The sequence below is a fragment of the Tupaia chinensis genome, unplaced genomic scaffold (genome assembly GCF_000334495.1).
Source record: "Tupaia chinensis unplaced genomic scaffold, TupChi_1.0 Scaffold000028_1, whole genome shotgun sequence".
Lineage (NCBI taxonomy): Eukaryota > Metazoa > Chordata > Mammalia > Scandentia > Tupaiidae > Tupaia > Tupaia belangeri.
This window is the reverse complement of record NW_006159458.1, coordinates 6,131,508-6,151,616: the sequence shown is the minus strand read 5'-3', so window position 1 is coordinate 6,151,616 and position 20,109 is coordinate 6,131,508. Positions and strand designations below refer to the sequence as shown.

Below are 20,109 nucleotides of genomic sequence, written 5' to 3'. Positions count from 1 at the left end.
GCGTGTGCGTGCGTGCCCAAGATCCCAAGAGGAGAATGGAGGAGAAGGGATTGCGGCGTGACCATCCCCCCTGGGGGGTGATTCTCGCTTTCTGTCTCTATGTCTCTCTCTGTCTGTCTGGCAAGCCCTATAGCAAAAACCTCTCCAAAAAGAAAAAAAAAAAATAGGCCCCTTTGTCAATATGAAGATCCTACCGCAGGCTTACTTCTTGGCAAAGATTTTTAGACTTGAGAAAACCCAGGATTACTGGTCTCTTATTCTCCCCTTCTTTCTAACTATAATCTTGTATAGGTAAATACATAAAACTCATGGGATGTCTTAAGATTTACATAAAAGTTAATACTTGATAATATTCTAAGCATCCGTTACATCAAATTCATAAAGATTTATACTTACCTTATTGTTTATAACCACATAAAAATGAGAGGTCACAGTAGGGAAGATATTCAGTCCAGCTTCTTTCAGAGCAATAATGAAAGGAATAGGAGTCATCCACTTTCCTTCCAAAATAGAGAACTGTTCTTTGTTTTTTAGTTTAACTGAAGCTAACATGCAGAGGTTTTCCTAGTTTACAAAAAAAGAAGCTTTTATGCAAGTTAATCAACGATAGCTTCAGTATCATTCCAGATCTAGCTTTTTGGTTCTTTATACTATTTTAAAATTTTATTCTCACTCTATATTAGAAAGAATGTAGATTGGGCTGGCAGGTGGCATTGTGGTTAAAGGTGCTGGATTCCCATGTGGCCGACCATGGTTTGAGTCCTGGACCTGGAGGCTTGCTTTCTCACTTTCCCTTTCTCTCTCGTTCTCTGTTTGGTCAAATTAAAAATTGATAATAACAAATGGAGTTAAACAAATAAATCTTTAAAAGAAGAATGCAGGCAGGTATGTTTTAGTCTGGATCTGAAGGCTCCACCAGAGTCTTGTTACCTGGGCAGTTTACTTAACTCTTTCTGAGAGTCATCTGAACAGCCAACGGACTAGATTAAAAGATCTTTCAGTTTTTCTGTTTTATTAGTTATGACCCAAGAATACTATATGTGTTCATATTGAATTAAAATAGCTATTTGATAACAGTCATGATTGCACTTTTAAGGATTATTTTTACTTTTTACACATGTAAGATTTAACATAATGATGCAAAATTCTCCAGTTCTTAAGTATAGCAAAGTGGCAATTTGAAGGTGTACAGAGTTCAGATTTCTCATTTTTAAAAATCTTACTGTATTTAATATCTAAAATAGTTTAATATGTAATTAGGGCAAAAATTATTGAGACAGTTTGCATTCTTTTTCATACAACATATTCAAAACCTTTGATGTGCATTTTACTGTCATGGCACATGTTACTTTGGACTAGCCACATTTCAGAGTTCAATAGACACGTGTGTCTAGCAGCTGCTGTATTAGCACAGAAGTTCCTTTAAAATCTGACCCGAACATGCTCACTAAGCAATCCTTGGTGTTCCCATCTTCATATTTATAATGGACATTGTGAAGGTGTCTGTGTCTTTCCATGACAGTAGGGAGATCTGTGCACAGGGGTCTTCAGGGCTGCTGGGATAGTACAGGGGAAGCGGCACCGACTGGGTTAGAAAGTTTTGACAGGAGTCTCCTTCACTATCATCTCCTTACATACTCTTAGGAAGGTCACTTAGGGACCAGCAGTTAGCATAATGGCTATGTTGCTGGACTCCCATGTAGTCGACCGCGGTTCGCATCCCGGACCCGGAGGAGAAGGGATTGCGGTGTGGCCATCCCCCCTGGGGGGATGATTTCTCGCTTTCTGTCTCTCTGTCTCTCTGGTGAGCACACTCACCCTATAGCAAAAACCTCTTAAAAAAATAAAAAACGGAAGGTCACTTAACCTCCTAACTTTTGGGGACCTCAGTTTCCCTCTCTGGGAATGGTGCAGTAGTAACAAAAGTGGACCGATATGGGGGAGGGGGGGAGGTCCTGGATGTGTGTCTTAGGACCTCCCTGAATACTCTAGGTATGTGCACATTGTGTGTGGCTGTGAGTCTGACCTGACAAGATGGGGGTGGATCATGGCCTGGGGACCCTGTTGGGAGCGCCTGTCTTTCTCTCTCTCTGTCTCTCTCATGGAAGAAATGAATATGTAAACACTTTTTTAAAAATGTGAGTATTCTAGAAATGTTTAAGGGCCTTTGTAGCACTAATGAGCTTGAGCTCTGCATTTCCCCTCTCACCTAGTTTTAACAACAAAATTTGATAATATTTTAGTTTTCCTATTACATTCATAAGAAAGTTCAGGCTACTTTCTCCTTTAAAAACAATGTAGCTCTTACTGAGCATATTTTACTTATAAAATTCACCTATTTCAAGTGTACAGTACAAAGATTTGTAATGACTTTACTGAGGATACAACTATCACCATAAATTGACTTTTTACCATTTTCATCCCTCCTAAGGAGATTCCCTTTAAAGCTCACTTACAGTTAATTATCATTCCTATCTTCAGCCCAAGGCAACCATTAATCTGCTTTTGTCTCTAAATTTCATGCTACCCAATTTCTGACTGATGAACAAGAGAGACTCATTCAGAGAGAAAACAAACTTAAAGAGGATTTCAAAGAGTTGGAAGATTAAAATCAGACCTCTTTAGAGTGGATCAAATATTCTGAAATTCACATTATAACTAGGCATATTAGTTCATTGTTCTCCCCACCTTCCTTTTTTGTTTTTGTTTTTGCTATAATGCATGTGTGCTTGCCGGGGAAAGACAGAGAGAGGGAAAGTGAGAAATCGTCCCCTAGGGAGATGGCCACACAGCAAACCCTTTTCCTGTTGAATTTTAGGCATGTACACATGCATACATGCCTGGTATGTTTTTCAAGCTGTGGTGTCCAGGACTCAAACCACGCAGTCAGCCATGTGGGATCCAGTTGCCCTAACTAGCATGCCACTGGCTGGCCCTGTTGGTTCATTATTCTATCCTTAGTAACTTTGTGGTACGAGTTTGAGCCTCACTGTTTAAATGGTATTAATTATCTCATTACATTAATGAAAATTAACCTTTCATTTAGAAATGTATAAAAGACATTGTAATATATACACCAACAGTGATTGATTGCTTTGACACACTATTATACCTATCAAAGAGGCATACTTCTTTGATATGACTTTTGTAACTCACCTTAATTTGTATTTTTATCTCAGTAAATACTGTAGTCACGGTCAAAAGTACTTTATTCACATCAAGCGGTCTTAGTTCCCATGACTGGTATGGCATGTTAATATGAGTATCTTGAATCAAGGTAACAGGGCCAAAGGTGTCCAGGCTGAATGTTATAAGTCTTTCTTCTGATTTGTAAGATACATTACTGATGCCATCAGTTCTCCAATATTTACCTTTATGATAAATGAAGAAAGTGACATTGGTTTTCACTTTAGTTCTATTTAAAAAAATGGATGACTAAAGCCTCCCAAGTAACTTCGAGGTGTATAATCCTATCTTTGCCATTTTGAATAGAATCTCAGATGTGAGGGCAATCTAGCTGCAACATCTGTCACACCATTGAACACCAGGGTTGATTTACATGATCTTGCTGGGTAAGTGAGTGTCCCTTTTCTCCCTCATCACATCCTGTGCATTCCTCCTGAAACCATGCACTTGGTCAAAAAGAATGTCTTCCTCCACTTGAGGAGGGCCGTTCTTCGGTTAAGGATATACAAGTAGTTGCACTCCCCTGCTACAAACTCCAAACAAACACAGAATCTCAACAAAAAGTCAGCTCTGCTGTGAGCACCTCCTGTCTACAGGATCCAGTCCAAACCCCTTAGTGTGGTATGTAAGACCTTTGGGATGAAGCTTTGATCTGCTTTCCTGGCTTCTTCCTGCCATTTCTATTGTAACACCTGATTTCCACCCCACATTTTTACCTCCTACATCACATAACTTGGTGATTCTGCAAATGTAGTTCTTTCTACCTAGAAAACACTTCCCTAACTTTTTAGAGAAAATTCTCATCTTTGTTTTAAAACAGCTTTAAAATTCACCTGTTTTAAGTGTACAATTATTTTAGTAAGTTCACCTATTTGTGCAACCATCACAATCTTGTTTTTTAATTTATTTAACTTTAATCACTGTACATCTTCACAGTGCACAACATAGTTTTCCCAGCATGAATACAATGCATACTAGTCAAGTCAGAGACATCACCATATGCCTTATCATCAACAGGTAACTTTGATTTTTGTTTCTATTAAATGTATTGTTTTTTTCCTTGATTCCCTCCCTCCCACCCACTATTACCCACTTCCTATTACTCATCCCCACAGTCTCTAGTATCTATAGTTGTCTTCCCTGTTGTTATACCTTCTAATCTTTCAGTTTCTGCTATGGAGTGCAGACATTTAGTATATATTGAGTGGAGACATTCTATGCCCATCTTTCACAGTATGTTTTACTTTGTTTAATAGTATATCTTCCATATCTGTCCACTTTGTGTCAAATGTCAAGTTGTCTTTTTTTTTTTAATGACTGAATAGTATTCCATAGAGTACCTGTGCCACATTTTCAATCTATTCATCTGTTATTGGACATTTAGGTTGATTCCATGTCCAAGTAATTGTGAATAATGCTACAATAAATATGGATGTACAAATATTTTTCCGACTGAGTTTTTCCCTTTCCTCTGGATAGATACTTAAGAGTGGAATTACTGGGTTGTATGGTAGTTCTATTTGTAGGTTTCTGAGGAACTTCCATATTGTTCTCCAGAGACTGTACTAATTTACATTCCTTCCAACAGTGTAGGAGGAGGGTTCCCTTTTTCACTGCAGCCTTGTCAACACTTACCCATTCTTAATTTTTTAAGTCGTAGTCATTCTGACTGGGGTTAACTAGTATTTCATTGTGGTTTTAATTTGCATTTCCCTTATGATAAGAGATGTTGAGCATTTTTTTTATATGCTTTTTGGCCACTCATATATGTCTTTCTTGGAGAGTTGTCTGTCTCACTCATTTGCCCATATTTTAATGGGATCGATTTTTTTCTTTCTGGTAAGCTGTTTGAATTCCCTGTATATTTTGGTTAATAGTACCTTATTTGAGGCGTAGTTTGCAAATATCCTCACATTCTGAGAGTTGTCTTCTCACTCTAATCATTATTATTATTATTATTATTATTCTGTACTGTGCAGAGCTTTTTAGCCTGATCTAGTCCCACTTGTCTATTTTGGGAATTATTGCTTATGCTTTGGGGGTCTCTATTTAAGAAGTCTTTGCCTACTCTGACATCTTTAAGAGTTTCTCTTGTGTTTTCCACTAGTGGTTTTATACTTTGAGGTTTTATGTTTAGAGCCTGGATCCATTTTGAGTTGAATTTTGTTAATGGTGAGTAATAAGAGTCCAGTTCCATTTTTCTGCAGGTGAATATCCAATTTTTCCAGCAACATTTGCTAAAGAGATTTTCTTTTCATCATTGGGTTGTGTTGTGCCCAATACTAAATACCAGCTATAGTGTGTGTGGAAGAACAGGGGCTGAGGAAGGACATTTAGAAGAAAAATAGGGAAGCAAAGCATTAATGAGACAAAGAAATGTGATATTATCTGTTGAAGGTATTTTATAGTTTAACCAACTGGACTAGGGAGAAATGTTCACATAGTGAAATACTCACTTTGTAAGTTAAGAAAGGTAATTGAATGTATAAAAAAATGAAAAAAAAGAATTGATTAGCTGTGTGTTTTGGGGTATATTTCTGGGTTCCCAATTCTGTTCCATTGGTCTGCTTGCCTGTTTTTGTGAGAAATACCATGCTGTTTTGATTATTATGGCTGTGTAATATGTTTTGAGGTCAGAAAGTGAGATGCCTTCTACTTATTCTCAGTATTACTTTCATGATACTGAACACATTATGATTCTAGACAAATTTTATTATTTTTTCTCTTTCTATGAGTAGTATCTCTGGTAATTTAATCAGAATTGCATTGAATTTATAGATCTGGGAAAGATGGACATTCTGACTATATTAAATCTTCCAATCCAGGAACATGAGATTACTATCCACTTTCTTGTATCATTTTCAATTTCTTTTTAAGTTTTTCATAGTTTTCTTATAGAGATCTTTGACTTCTTTGATTAAGTTTATCTCTAGCTATCTAATGCTTTTTGAGTTTATTATAAATGGGATTGATTTCTTCAGTTCCACCTCAGTCTGTTCATTGTTGATGTATAGAAATGCTATAGATTTTTTGTATGTTGATTTTATATCCTGCTATAATACTGTATTCATTTATCACTTCCAGGAGTTTTCTTGTGGACTCTTTTGGGTTTTCTATGTATATAATCATATCATTTGCAAATAGAGATAATTTCACTTCCTTTTCTATTTGAATGACTTTTGTTTTACTCTCTTGTCTGACTGCATTGGCTGGGACTGCTACTATTATGTTGAAAAAGAGAGAAGGGGGTTGGCAGGTGGCATGGTGGTTAAAGGCACTGGACTCCCATATGGTCATCCACAGTTCAAGGTCTAAATCTGGTGGCTTGCTTTCTCACTTTCCCTCTGTCTCGCTGATCAAACTGGAAAATAATAATAATAAAGTTAAATTCAAAGAAAGAAAGAAAGAAAAAAAAAAAGGAAAGAAAAAAGTGGAGAAAGTGGGCAGCCTTGTCTTATTCCAGAAAGCTTTTATCCATTCAGTGTAATGTTAGCTGTGGGTTTTCATATATGCCTTTTATTGTGCTGAGAAATATCCTTTCAATGCTGATTTTGCTGAAAGTCTTAGTCATGAAGAGATGTTGTATTTTTATCAAATGCTTTTCTGCATCAATTGATGTCTCATTTGTTTTGTCTTTCCTTCTGTTAATGTGATGTTTTACATTTATTGTTTTGCATATGTTGAACCAGCCTTATGTTCCTGGATAGAGCTTACCTGATCATGGTGTATAAACTTTTTAATGTGTTGTTGGATAGGATTTGCTAGTATCTTGTTGAGAATTTTTGCATATGTATTCATTAGGAGTATTGATCTGTAGATTTTGTTATATGTTGTTTTGTCTGTTTTGGGGATCAGGGTGATGTGGGCTTCATAGAATAAATATGGGAGGGGTCCTTCATTTTGTGTCTGTAGAAATAGTTTGAATTGAATGGGGGTTAGTTCTTTTAAAGTTTTGTAGAACTCATTAGTGAAACTATTAGGACCTGGGCTTTTTTTTTTTGGCTAAGAGACTATTTATTACTGATTTGATATCATTACTTGTTGTGAGTCTATTCAAGCCTTTGATGTCTTCCTGTTTCATTCTTGGTAGATTATATGTCTATCTCATCTAGGTTTTTTTGTTTGTTGGCATGTAGTGGACATGGTATTCTCTTATGATCTTTTGTTTTTCTGTTATGTCTGCTGTAATAGTGCCGGTTTCATTGCTGATTTGACTTACCTGATTCCTTTCTCTGTTCTTCTTGATTAGCCTAGCTAACGGTGTGTTGATTTTGTTTATCTTCTCAAAGAATGACCTTATGGTTTTATTTCCTGTATCATTCTTTTATTGTCTATTTCATTTACTTCTGCTCGCATCTTTATTAATTCTTTTCTCCTGGTGTTTTTGGGGTACTTTTGTTATTGTTTTTCTAGATCTCTGAGATGTGTTGTTAGGTTATCTATTTGCCACCTTTTCAATTTTTTTTCTTATGAGCACTAATTGCTATGAACTTCCCTCTTATGACTGCTTTACTGTGTCCCACAGGTTATAAAAATCCATGTGCTCATTATCATTGGTTTCAGTGAATCTTCTGGTGTCAGCCTTAATTTTGTCAGTGGTTATGAAGTTATCCAGGAATAGGTTGTTAATTTCCATGTATTTGGATATTTTCAAGGGTTCTTCAGTTAATTTCAATTTTAATTCCATTGTGGTCTTAGAAGATGATGAGTACAGTTTCTATACCTTTGAATTTGTAAAGGCTTTTTTGGTGCCCTATCATGTGGTCAAGCTTCGAAAATGTTTCATGTAGTACTGAGAAAAATGTGTATTTTGTGGTTCTTGGCAAAATGTTCTATAGATGTTAAGTCTATTTTATGATATAATTTAGATTCTGTATCTTTTTGATTAGTTTTTGTCTAGATGATCTGTCCAGAGGAAACAGTGGGGTGCTAAGATCCCCAATGGTTAGTGCATTGCCATCTCTCTCTTCCTTTAGATTTAGCAGTCTTTCTTTGATATATTTGGGTGCTCCTGTGTTGGGTGCATAGATATTTATAAGTGTTATATCTTCATGATAAATTAGCCCATTTAACACTGGATAGTATCCTTCTTTGTCTCTTCTTTCAGTTTTTGTCTAAAGGTCTATTTTGTCTGATATCAGTATCACAACTCCAGCCTTTTTTTAATTTTCATTTGCATGGAATATCTTTTTCCAGCCCTTTATTTCAGTCTATGTTTGTCTTTACCAGACAGGTGTGTTACTTGCAAGCAGCATGTAGAGGGCTCCTGTTTTTTTATCCATTCAGCCAGTCTTTTGATTGAGAATTTAATCCATTGCTATTCAACCTTATTATCAGTGTTTACAGACTTATCCTTGTCATTTTTCTTTTTTTTTTTTTTTTTTTTGCTAGAGGGCTCGTGCGCTGGCCAGAAAGACAGAGAGACAGAAAGTGAGAAATCACCTCCCAGGGGAGATGGCCACACCACAATCCCTTCTCCTCCATTCTCCTCTCGGGATCTTGGGCATGCACACACATACGCCATGCGTGTGAGATTAAGCCACCAGGTCCAGGACTCGAACCACGGTCGACTACATGGGAGTCCAGCAACATAGCCATTACACTAACTGCTGGTCCTTCCTTGCCATTTTGTAAGCCATTTTCTTGGTTATTTTTTGTTCTTTTGTTTCTGTTTGACTCTCTATATTTTCCTGATATAGTACTTCTTAAAGTGCTGGTGTAGTGTTGGTAAATTCTTTCAGGTTTTGTTTATCTGAGAATGATTTTATTTTTTCTTACCACTTAAAGGATAATCTTGCCAGGTATAGTATGCTTGGTCGAAATTGTTTTTCTTTCAGTGTTTTAAATATACCTGCCCATTACTTCCTTGTTTACATTGTTTCAGTCAACAGGTCTGACATTAGCTTAATGGGATAAGGTAAGTAACTTGATTTTCTCTCTTGCCATTTTTAGAATCTTGTATTTGTCTTTGATTTTTACCAATCTGATTATGTGCCAGGTGTAGGATCTTATGTTGATTACACTTGGTGTCTTTTCTATTTCCTGTGTCTGGATTTCTAAATGTTTCCCTAGGTTCGGAAAGTTTTCTACAAGCATGTCAAGGAATATATCTTTTATGCCCTTAGATTCTTCACCTTCTGAAATAAGATTTATTCAGACGTTTGGGCATTTAATGTATTTCCCATATGTTGTCCTCATTTTTTGTTGTTATTTTTCATTCTTTTGGTGATTTTACCTAAGTCAAAGATTTTGACTTCTAGAGCACAGATCTTATCTTGGGCATGGTTGAATATGCTATTAATGCTTGTGAGGAAGGTTTTGATTTCTTTTTTACAGTCTTCATCTCTAGAAGTTCTGTGTGATTCTTTTTTGTGGTATCTGTTTCCTCATGGAGTTCCTCCTTCAAGTCATGGAATGATTTTCTCACCTTCTGGAGTTGGTTGTCTGTTTTCCCTTGCATCTCATTGAGTTTAGTTACAATAAATATTCTGAATTATTTTTCTGACATTTTGATGACTTTCTCTGTGTTTTCCTCTTTATTGTTGGAGATAGTATCTAAATCTGATATTTGCACAAGAAAGATGGCTCCTCCTACCTTCTTATCCTGTGGCTGCAAGAATGGTGGGGTGGTCTCAAGTGCCAAAATAAGTGTCTCCCCATACCCTAAAATGGGCATGGGGCTTAAGTGCAGAACTGCCTCAGGTTGGGCCTGCTTACTCTTTGCTCCCTGAGGCTGCAGAACTGAGAGGAAGGATGTCTCGAGGGCCACAACAAGCCATACTCTGAAAACCTAGAATGGGCAGGAGAATTGGGTAAAGTGCTACCTCTGAATGGGCCTGCTTTCTCCCTGCTCAATGTGGTTACAGGAATGGGGTGTTCTAAAGGGCCATAAAAGACTCTCATCCCACAATCTAGGCTGGGCGAGGGGCTTGGGTAAAGAACAACCTCCATTTAGGCCTGCCCTCTCTGTTTTCTGTGTTGAAAGAAATGGCCGGAAGTGTAGTCCCGAGGGTCAGGCCCTTCAATCACACATACAATGGGCAAACGGCTTGAGTGAAGAGTTGCCTCTAGTCAGGCCTATTTCTCTCTCTTCCTCTTAGCTTATGGCCTAAGGAATGGAAGTAGTGGTAAGGAGGGCCAAAATTGACCCACCTCCCATACCAGAGAATGGGCAGTGGTTTAGGTGAAGAGCTGCCTCCAGGCAGGCCTGCTTCCTCTCTGATCCCTCTTACTCTGAGGCTGCAGGAATAAAAAATGTCTCAAAAGTCAAAACAGGCCCTTCTTCATGCTAATTAGGGGGCTTGGGTGAAAAGCTGCCTGGGTGGGGCCTGCTATATCTTTGTTCTCTATGGCTGCAGAAATGGTAGGGCAGTCTTGAGAGTCAGCAGAGGCCCTCCTCCCACACCCTAAAAGCTGGTCAGTCCTACTTTCTCTGTGTTCATTCATACCCTGTGGCTGTATGGATGGTGGGAGGGTAATCTCAAAGAACAAAAGCGGCCCTCCTTCCAAATACTAGAATGGGCAGGGGACATGGGTGAGGAACTGCCTCCAATCAGGTATGCTTTCTCTCTGCTTCTCTTAGCCTATGGCTGCAGGAATGTGAGGGGTGGTCTGGAGGGTCAAAGAAAGGCACCCCTCCCACAACCTAGAATGGGCAGGGGTTTGGGTGAACAACTGCCTCCAGCTGGACCTGCTTTCCCTCTGCTCCTACTTGTGTGTAAGGTAAACTGAAATTTGCACAAGGAAAAGGGCTCCTCCTACCTTTGTGCCCTGTGCCTACAGGAATGGGAGGATGGTCTGAAAGGCTTTACCCTAGACAGCTCAAGATGTCTGGGTGAAGAGCTACCTCAATTCAGGCCTGCTTTCTCTATGTTCCCGGTGGCAGCAAGAAGAGGGATGGGCAGTCCTGAGAGACAAAACAGGCCCTACTCCCACATCCTGTATGTGCAGAGAGATTAGGTAAGGAGTTGCTTCTAGTCAGGCCTGCTTTCTCTCTGCTCCTTTTAAATTCTGGTTGTAAGAATAGAAGGGGTAGTACAGAGGGCTGAAATAGGCCCAACTTATACCCCTAGAACAGGCAGAGAGGGATTTGGGTGAAGAATGGCCTCCAGTTGGTCCTTTCTCTCGGCTCCCTATAGCTGCAGTAATGGCAGGAGATGGGGTCCTGTGGTCTCAAAGACCACAACATTCCTTCCTCCCACACCCTAAAATGGGCAGGGGTCTTGGGTAAAGTATTGCCTCACATTGGGACTGCTCTCTGCTCCTTGTGGTGTAAGTACAGAAAGGGTAATTTTGGCTTTTTGCCGGCTGGAACCATGGAGGGTGTTCAAGAGAAGAAAAAGAAAGTTCCTGCTGTGGCAGAAACCAAGAAAAAGGCTCCTGCTGCCGCGGAAGCCACCAAGAAAAAGGTTCCTGCTGTGCCAGAAACCCTTAAGAAAAAGCGAAGGAATTTTGCAGAGTTGAAGATCAAGCGCCTGAGAAAGAAGTTTACTCAAAAGATGCTTCAAAAGGCAAGGAGGAAGCTTATCTATGAAAAAGCTAAGCACTATCATAAGGAGTATAGACAGATGTACAGAACTGAGATTCGCGTGGCCAGGATGGCAAGAAAAGCTGGCAACTTCCATGTACCTGCAGAACCCAAATTGGCATTTGTCATCAGGATCAGAGATATCAATGGAGTGAGCCCAGGGGTTCGAAAGGTATTGCAGCTTCTTCGTCTTCGCCAGATCTTCAATGGCACCTTTGTTAAACTCAACAAGGCCTCAATTAACATGCTGAGAATTGTGGAACCATAGCATGGGGGTACCCGAACCTGAAGTCAGTAAATAAACTGATCTACAAATGTAGTTATGGCAAAATCAATAAGAGGTGAATTGCTTTGACAGATAACTCTTTGCATGATCTCTTGGTAAATTCGGCATCATCTGCATGAAGGATCTGATTCATGAAATCTATACTGTTGGAAAATGCTTCAAAGAAGCAAATAACTTCCTGTGGCCCTTCAAATTATCTTCTCCACGAGGTGGAATGAAGAAAAAGACCACCCATTTTGTAGAAGGTGGAGATGCTGGCAACAGGGAAGACCAGGTCAACAGACTTATTAGAAAGATGAACTAAGGTATCCACCATGATTGTTTTTGTAACCTGGTCAGTAAATAAACAGTGGCTGGTTTCAGACTGCAAAAGAAAAAAAAAAAAGTAATTTCGAAGGTTACAAATGGTCCTCCTCCCACACCCCAGAATGGACAGGTGACTTGAGTGAAGAGCTGTCTCAAATCAAGCCTGCTCTTACTCTGCTCCTAGTATGTGGAGGCTAAACTGGAATTAGGACAAGAAAGATGGCTCCTCCTACCTTCATACCCTGTGGCTACAACAATGGGGTAGTTAGTCTTGAGGGACAAAACAAGACCTCTTCCCTAATCCTAGAATGTCCAGGAGGCTTGGGTGAAGGGCTTCCTCAGGTTGGGTCCATTTTCTCTCTGCTCCTTCTTACACTTTGGATACAGGAATAGAAGGAGTGGTCTTGAGGAGCAAAAACTGCCCTCCTCCCACACTCTAAAATGGGCAGGGGGCTGGGTAAGAGTTGCCTCCAGTCGGGCCTCCTTGCTCTCTGCTCATACTTGGGTAATGTTCCAACTGGAAATAGCACTAGAGAGATGGCTCCTTATACCTGATTATCCTGTGCCTACAAGAAGGAGGGTGTGATCTAGAGGCCAAATGGCCCTCCTCCCACACCCTAGAATGAGAGGGCACTTGGGTGAACAGCCACCTCTGGTCAGACCTGCTCTCTCTGTGCTTCTAGTTGAATGGAAGGTAAACTGGAATTAGCCCAAAATGGATGGCTCCTCCTTCCCTCTTACTCTATAGCTGCTTACATGGGAATGTTGGTCTGAAGGGACAAATCACACCTAGAATAATCAGGGAGCTTGGGTAAGGAGCTGTGTCTGATCAAGACCTTTCTCTTTACTCCATCTTGCCCCTTGGTTGCAGAAACGAGGTCGATTTCAAGGGCTAAAACAGGCCTTCCTTCAACACCCTAGAATGGGCGTGGAGCTTGGGTAAAGAGCTGCCTTTGGTCAGGCCTGTTTACCCTCTGCTCCTTCGTACCCTGTGGCTACAGGGATGGTGGGGTGGTCTTGAGGGCCAAATAGCATTGGCAGGGGTCTTGGGTGAAGAGCTGCCTCCATTGGGCCTGCTTTCTCTCTGCTCCTATATAATCTAGTTTTTGAAAACTTTTATCCCCTCCCGTTTTTATATATATATATATATATTGGCGGGGGGGGGGTGTTTTGTATTTTGCTATAGGGCATGTGCGCTCACCAGACAGAGACAGACATAGAGACAGAAAGCGAGAAATCACCCCCCAGGGGGGGATGGTCACGCCACAATCCGTTCTCCATTCTCCTCGTGGGATCTTGGGCACGCACGCACACACGCCCGGTGTGAGTTTTAAGCCACCGGGTCTGGGACGCCAACCACGGTCGACTACGTGGGAGTCCAGTGACATAGCCATTACGCTAACTGCTGGTTCCTGCCTGTTTACATTTTTTAAATGCGACTTCAACATCTAATTTTTCAGAAGTTACATTTTCCTTAATCATGTGAGATAACTTACATTGTTTAATTCTTAGTGTGAATAATCTTTGATGTGATAAATATTTAGGAACATTACTATTAAGGTGACACTTCTAAAGCAGCATGAAAGGAGAAATTATGTAACTATTCATTTTGATGTACTTTAAAGTTTAATGTGTCATTAGAAATTTGTTCTTAATACATAATTTATTTCTAAACTATAAATAGTAACTTGCACTTCAATCTATAAAAGCAAAAATGTGAAACATTGGAGCTCTCATGAAAAATTTCAAAATACAAAATATTTACTCTTCTTGGTAGTAGTTCTTAACTTCTTTGCCCTGTACCCAAAGTTAGATTTTATACCTTAGGGATATTAGCTGTTCATAGCCTATAACCAATTGTGTAAATCCTTTCACAAATAGATGGTTGTAAAATAACCTGAAAAACTAAGCTACACGGCTTTCAGTTAGGATCCTTAACACCGTGCAGATTATCTTATAAGACCAAGACCTTTCAAAATTCCACCAGCCTATCCCAAAATAGGTATTTGTTAATAACTAACATTCATTAGTTTTTAGTTCCTGTTGGTACTTCTGATTTTATTAACATTTATTTAATACTTTCAATAAGCAATCATCTCTAGGGTCAGCTGGCAGCACAGGGGTACATGAGAGGACCCACGTGGGAAGCGTCCTCCTAGGTTCACATCCCAGGACATTCCTGAGCACAGGCACACATGCTCATGGTCCAGGCTGACTGAGACTGGGGTAGATGACCGAGTGAGGGCCTTGTTAGGAGTGCCTCTCTGTCTGTTTCTCTCTCACTTTTTTATTTTTTTAAGAGAGATTTTTGCTATTAGGGTGTATGTGCTCGCTGGAGGGACAGAGAGAGGCAAAGAGACCAAAAATCAGAATTCCCTTCTCCTCCATTCTCCTCTCAGGATTTTGGGCATGCATGCATCCGTGCCCAGCATGAGTTTTAAGTTGCCAGGTCCAAGACTCAAACCATGGTCTACTACATGGGAGTCCTGCAACATAACCATTATGCCATCTGAGGTCCTGGGATTAATTTTTTTTTCTTTTTTTTTTGGAAAGGTTTTCACTATAGGGCATGTGCGTTCGCCAGAAAGACAGAGACAGAAAGCGAGAAATCACCCCCGGGGAGATGGCCACGCCACAATCCTTTCTCCTCCATTCTCCCCTCGGGATCTTGGGCATGCAAATACACACCCCCACTGTTAGTTTAAGCCACCAGGTCCAGGACTCGAACCATGGTTGACTACATGGGAGTCCAGTGACATAGCCATTACACTAATTGCTGGTCCTGGGATTAAATTTTTTTAAAAAAGCAATTTTCAAAATAAAACAAAACAGGAACCAGCAATTAGCATAATGGCTATGTTGCTGGACTCCCATGTAGTCTACTGCAGTTTGAGTCCCAGACCTGGTGGCTTCAACTCATGCTGGGTGCGTGTGCATGCGTGCCCATGATCCCAAGGGAAGAATGGAGGAGAAAGGATTGCGGTGTGGCCATCCCCCCTGTAGGGTGATTTCTCGCTTTCTGTCTCTCTGTCTCTCTGTCTTTCTGGTGAGTGCACGCACCCTATAGCAAAAACCTCTCAAATCAACAAATAAATAAATAAAACGAAACATTCCCAGTGGTTCAAGAACTATTTTGAAAAAGCAATGCAGTGGCTAGTTTTCCACTTTCTCAGGTTTTCCATTTACCCATTACCCACCCAAAATACTTGCATGCAATTTATAAGTGATTAACATGAAAATAGTAAAATATTAATCACCGCAATCTTACTTGGTTAATTCAAGGGAGAGTATGTTTGTTATTTTTGTTTTGATTTGCTAAACTATCTTGATATTTTCATTCATTTTCTTTTTTAAAAACATAATGGCATAACCATAAGTAATTTTTCATAGACTATGATAGATATAAGCACTTCAGGAACTAGTAAATATAAAATTCAGTCAACTTTTACACTCCAACTTCTATTTATTTCTGTCAAGAACAAACAAAATAAAGACCCTAGAACTGGCATAGACATATATAAGAAACTTAGTTTATACACTACATTTTCTCTTTTAGTTTAAGAACTTCTCTCACTTTGACTAATTGTGAAAACTGGATAGAACAATTGCTGTACCTTCAGCATCCCACCTTACAACCATAGGATCCTCAAAAAAGATTACATTCTTGTGAACCTTAAGTGTGACGTCGATAGGTGGGAAAACGTTCTCTGTTTCAAGGTCTTCTGTAGTTTCTGGAGGATATGTATATTTCTGTAATCCTTCTTTGAGTATCTTTTAAAAATGACCAAAACAACACCAAATTAGAAGTTCTCTGGTAATAGTTAAAAATAAATACTACTAGATAAGCTATATCATTATTTTTAATAAGCACCACAGTTTGGTTCCATTTATCTATAGACTGACCAACACAGTGTCAAAACAAAATCAAAGATGAAGCTGGGGAGCCAGCAGGTGGCCTGGTGGTTAAGGCTCTGGACTCACACATGACCGATCACAGTTTGAGTCCTAGACTCAGCAGCTTGAAAGTCAGGCCAGACACATGTACATGTATGCCCCAAATCCCAAGAGAAGACTAGAGAAGAAGGGATTACAGCATGGTTATCCTCCATGAGGGATGGGGGGTGATTTTTCCCTTTCCCTTTCTCTTTCTCCAGAGAGTGCACACGCTCTATGGCAAAAGCCTAAAGTAAATTAATAAATTAAAATGAAAGAAAAAAACCAAATCACTAAATTTGAATGTAACTTCCTATGGACCAAGGTCTATGTTAGGGCTTATTTCATTTTATAACTCCTAATACTCTTACAAGGATTACATTTAACAGAGAAGATAAATTTAGAGGAATCAAGTAATTTGCCAGAGATAACAAAATGACTTCAAGAAGGCACCGGAACTCAAAAACAGACCCATAGGACCCCAAATCACATGCTCTCATACACTGCTAGGGGTGTGTAGGTGAGGAGAGGATGCAAGGACCATCTTTCGAGAAGTGTAGAGACGAACAGATGAAGCTACGTTAAGTCAACAAAATATTTCTCTGCAATAAGGGAGATTTGTGCATTATCTGAATGCAGCCAAGAAGACTTTAGGTAAGGGAGGGAGAGTGTAACATTAGAAAAATGGAGAAAAATTGGATGGGGCAAAATTCTAGAGAAGATAGAAGGTTATTGGAAAAAGTCTTGAAAAATTATTTATTTATTCATTTATTTATTTATTTATTTGAGAGGTTTTTCGCTGTAGGGAGCGTGCACTTGCCAGACAGACAGAGAGAGACAGAGAGACAGAAAGCGAGAAATCATCCCCCAGGGGGGATGGCCACGCCACAATCCCTTCTCCTCCATTCTCCTCTCAGGATCTTGGGCACGCACACAGACGCGCCCGGCGTGAGTTTTAAGCCGCCGGGTCCAGGATGCGAACCACGGTCAACTACGTGAGAGTCCAGCAACATAGCCATTATGCTAACTGCTGGTTCCCGAAAAATCATTTTTTAAAAGGAGGAAGGCCTCTTTGTTGCAGAAGATAAAATAGGCGTGCAGGAGGATTCCCTAGCTCAAAGGGCGGGTATAGGGTAGTGGCATCAAGACGTTTTGACAAATTCAAGGACAAAGTTTTGGTTGTATCTTTAAAAACTCCAGCTCAGGCTGTGAGCTTTTCATGGATAACAGGTTCTGAAGGCTGCCCTTGCCAAAGAGATGTTTCCCTTGGATTAACTCCTGTCCTCAGGTATCCCTGAAATATGGAAGGCTAATTTACGTATGCAGATTCTTCAGAGTGGCTATGGACCAGATTATCTCCCTCCAGGCTCGCTCTAATACATCTATTCTTAGTGAGGAAAAGAAGAAAACAGTACTATCAGCCCCACAGGGGTGAGAATAAGTTGGTGGGATGAAAATAAGTCTACTCTTTCATGTACAAGGCCTAGGTGTGCACATAACACATAATTGAATATATAGTATATCCATGGGATTAAAATTTTATGGAGGAAGGACAGCAGGTGGCATGCTGGTTAAGGCACTAGACTCCCACATGGCCAAATATGGTTTGAGTCTCGGATCTGGCAGCTTGAAACTCACACCAAACACGTGTGCATGTGTACCCAAAATCATGAAAGGAGAGGGGAGAGAAGGGACTGCAGCTTGGTCATACCCCTGGGGAGTAATTTCTCACTTTCCCTGTCTCTATCTTTTTCTCTCTCTCCTTTCCTGTGAGCATACATGCCCTATGGGGGGAAAATTCCTGGGAACTATTAGGAAAAAATTATCCACATAGATTCCTTGAGGGGAGAGGGCAATAGAAACATTCTAATACAAGAATGCGCCAAAGTCCTTAATAGATGAGACTGTGGGTGAGAAGGACCTGGGAATCTGGGCATATACCATGCTGGGGAAGGGGGTGCAGTAGGGAAGGGGCAGGCTACAACATCATAACTGGGTACATGTGGTAGTGTGGTCGTATACGAGGGGTTGTAACCCACCACGACGTGAAGTTCAAATAAACCAATTCAGCACTAATGCAAGTGCTAGTACTTACACAACAGGAGGGAGAAACTGCTTGAAGGTGACAGAAAAACTGCCCTGTAAGTGCCACTCGGCGTGGCCCACGCACCATCAGCAGCATTGGCATCACCTAGGTAGGTGCTTCTCAGACCTGAATGTGCAGGTGAATCACCTGAGGATCTTGTTAAAGTGCACATTCAGTAGTGGCAAGGTGAGAGGCCCCAAAATTATGTAAACATTTCTCGCATGTTCCCAGATGACACGGTGCTGTGTTCCATGTTGCTGATGCACAGCCCACACGGTGTATATCACAGATCCTGAACAAGGGTTTTCCCATTTGGGGGTATGTTTTGTTAAAACGGATTGTTGAGCCTTATCTCCAGTTTCTGATGCAGTAGTTTGGGGGAGGGCTCGTGAATTTACATTTCTCCCAAATTCCCAGACAATGCCAAGGATGCTGGTGCTTCCATTCAAGGGATCACATGTTGACAACCGATGATCTGGACCAGAGTCTACAAACTACAGTCCCTGGGAAATCTCAGGCACAATCAAGTTTTATTTATTTTATTGCAGAGGGCTTGTGTACTAGCCAGAGAGAAATAGATGGTGTGGGGGATGGAAGCACTCCCCCCTTGGTCATGTCACAATTCTCCTCCATTTCTCCAACCCATAGGCATTTTGGGCAGGCATGCACATAGTACTCAATGTGTTTTTCAAGTTACCAGGGCTAGGATTTGGACTTCAGTCAGTCACGTAGGATCTGATTCCCTTAATCACTGTACTATGAGGGTAGCCTCATCATTCTTTTTTTTTTTAAAGAGAGATTTTTTATTTTTGCTATAGGACTCATGCATTTGCCAGAAAGACAGAAAGCAAGAAATCACCTCCCAGGGGATTGGCTGTACCGCATAATCCCTTCTCCTCCTGAGAGGAGGATTTTGGGCACACATGCACACATGCCCAGTGTGAGTTTCAAATTGTCTGGTTTAGGATTCAAATCACAGTTCACCATGTGGGAGTTTAGCAGCATAACCATTGTGCCATCTGATGGTCCCATCCTGGCATGAGGTTTAAGCCACCAGGTCCGGGACTTGAACTATGGTCGATTACTTGGGAGTTCAGCAACATAACCATTACGCCACCTGCTGGTCTTCATCATTCATTTTTGTCAATAGAGTTTAACTGGAACCCTGCCATACCCATTTGTTTACATAAAGCAGTTTTAGCCATACAATGACAACACTGAGTAGTTGCAGCAGAACTGGGATGGCCCACAAGTTGAAAATATGCATCATGCAGTCCTTTTCAGAAAAGTTTGTCAAACTCTGACTGAGACTATAATTGTTAAGAGCTGATGGACCTATCATAACTTAATGATGGACAGCCAGGTGGTGTGGTAGGTAAAGGAGATTTGGTCCCACATGATCAACTGTGTGGTTCAAGTCTCACACTCAGCAGCTTGAAAAACATGCCAAGCATATGTGCTCATGTGTCCCAAATCCTGAGAGGACAGTGGAGGAGGAGGTATTGCAGCATGGTTATCCCCCAGGAAGTTTTTGTTTGTTTCTCTCTCTCTCTCTCTAGCAAGCACATGTGCCCTATAGCAAAACTTTAAATAAATAAATAAATAAATAAAATCTCCAAAACACAATAGTATACAAGCCAGCCAGGTGGTGTGATGTTTAAGGTAGCTAGATTCCACATGATCAACTATGCAGTTCAAGTCCCGGATCTGGTGGCTTGAAAAACACACTGTGTGTATGTGTGTATGTGTGTATGTGTGTATGTGTGTGTGTGTGTGTGTGTGTGT

General features: G+C 40.3%; 1 protein-coding gene across 2 annotated transcripts in view; it reads right to left on the bottom strand.

Annotated features, from left to right (window-relative positions):
- The window catches only part of DNAI7 (dynein axonemal intermediate chain 7), a 68,853-nt gene that overhangs the window by 4,139 nt on the left and 44,605 nt on the right, over window positions 1-20,109 (bottom strand). For both annotated transcript variants that reach the window (XM_006140299.3, XM_006140298.3), the window contains exons 9-11: window positions 15,920-16,076; window positions 3,157-3,371; window positions 397-564 (exon numbers count right to left, since the gene is read on the bottom strand). In XM_006140299.3, coding sequence (XP_006140361.1) covers window positions 397-564; window positions 3,157-3,371; window positions 15,920-16,076 — 540 coding nt within the window. The remainder of the gene's footprint in view (window positions 1-396; window positions 565-3,156; window positions 3,372-15,919; window positions 16,077-20,109) is intronic.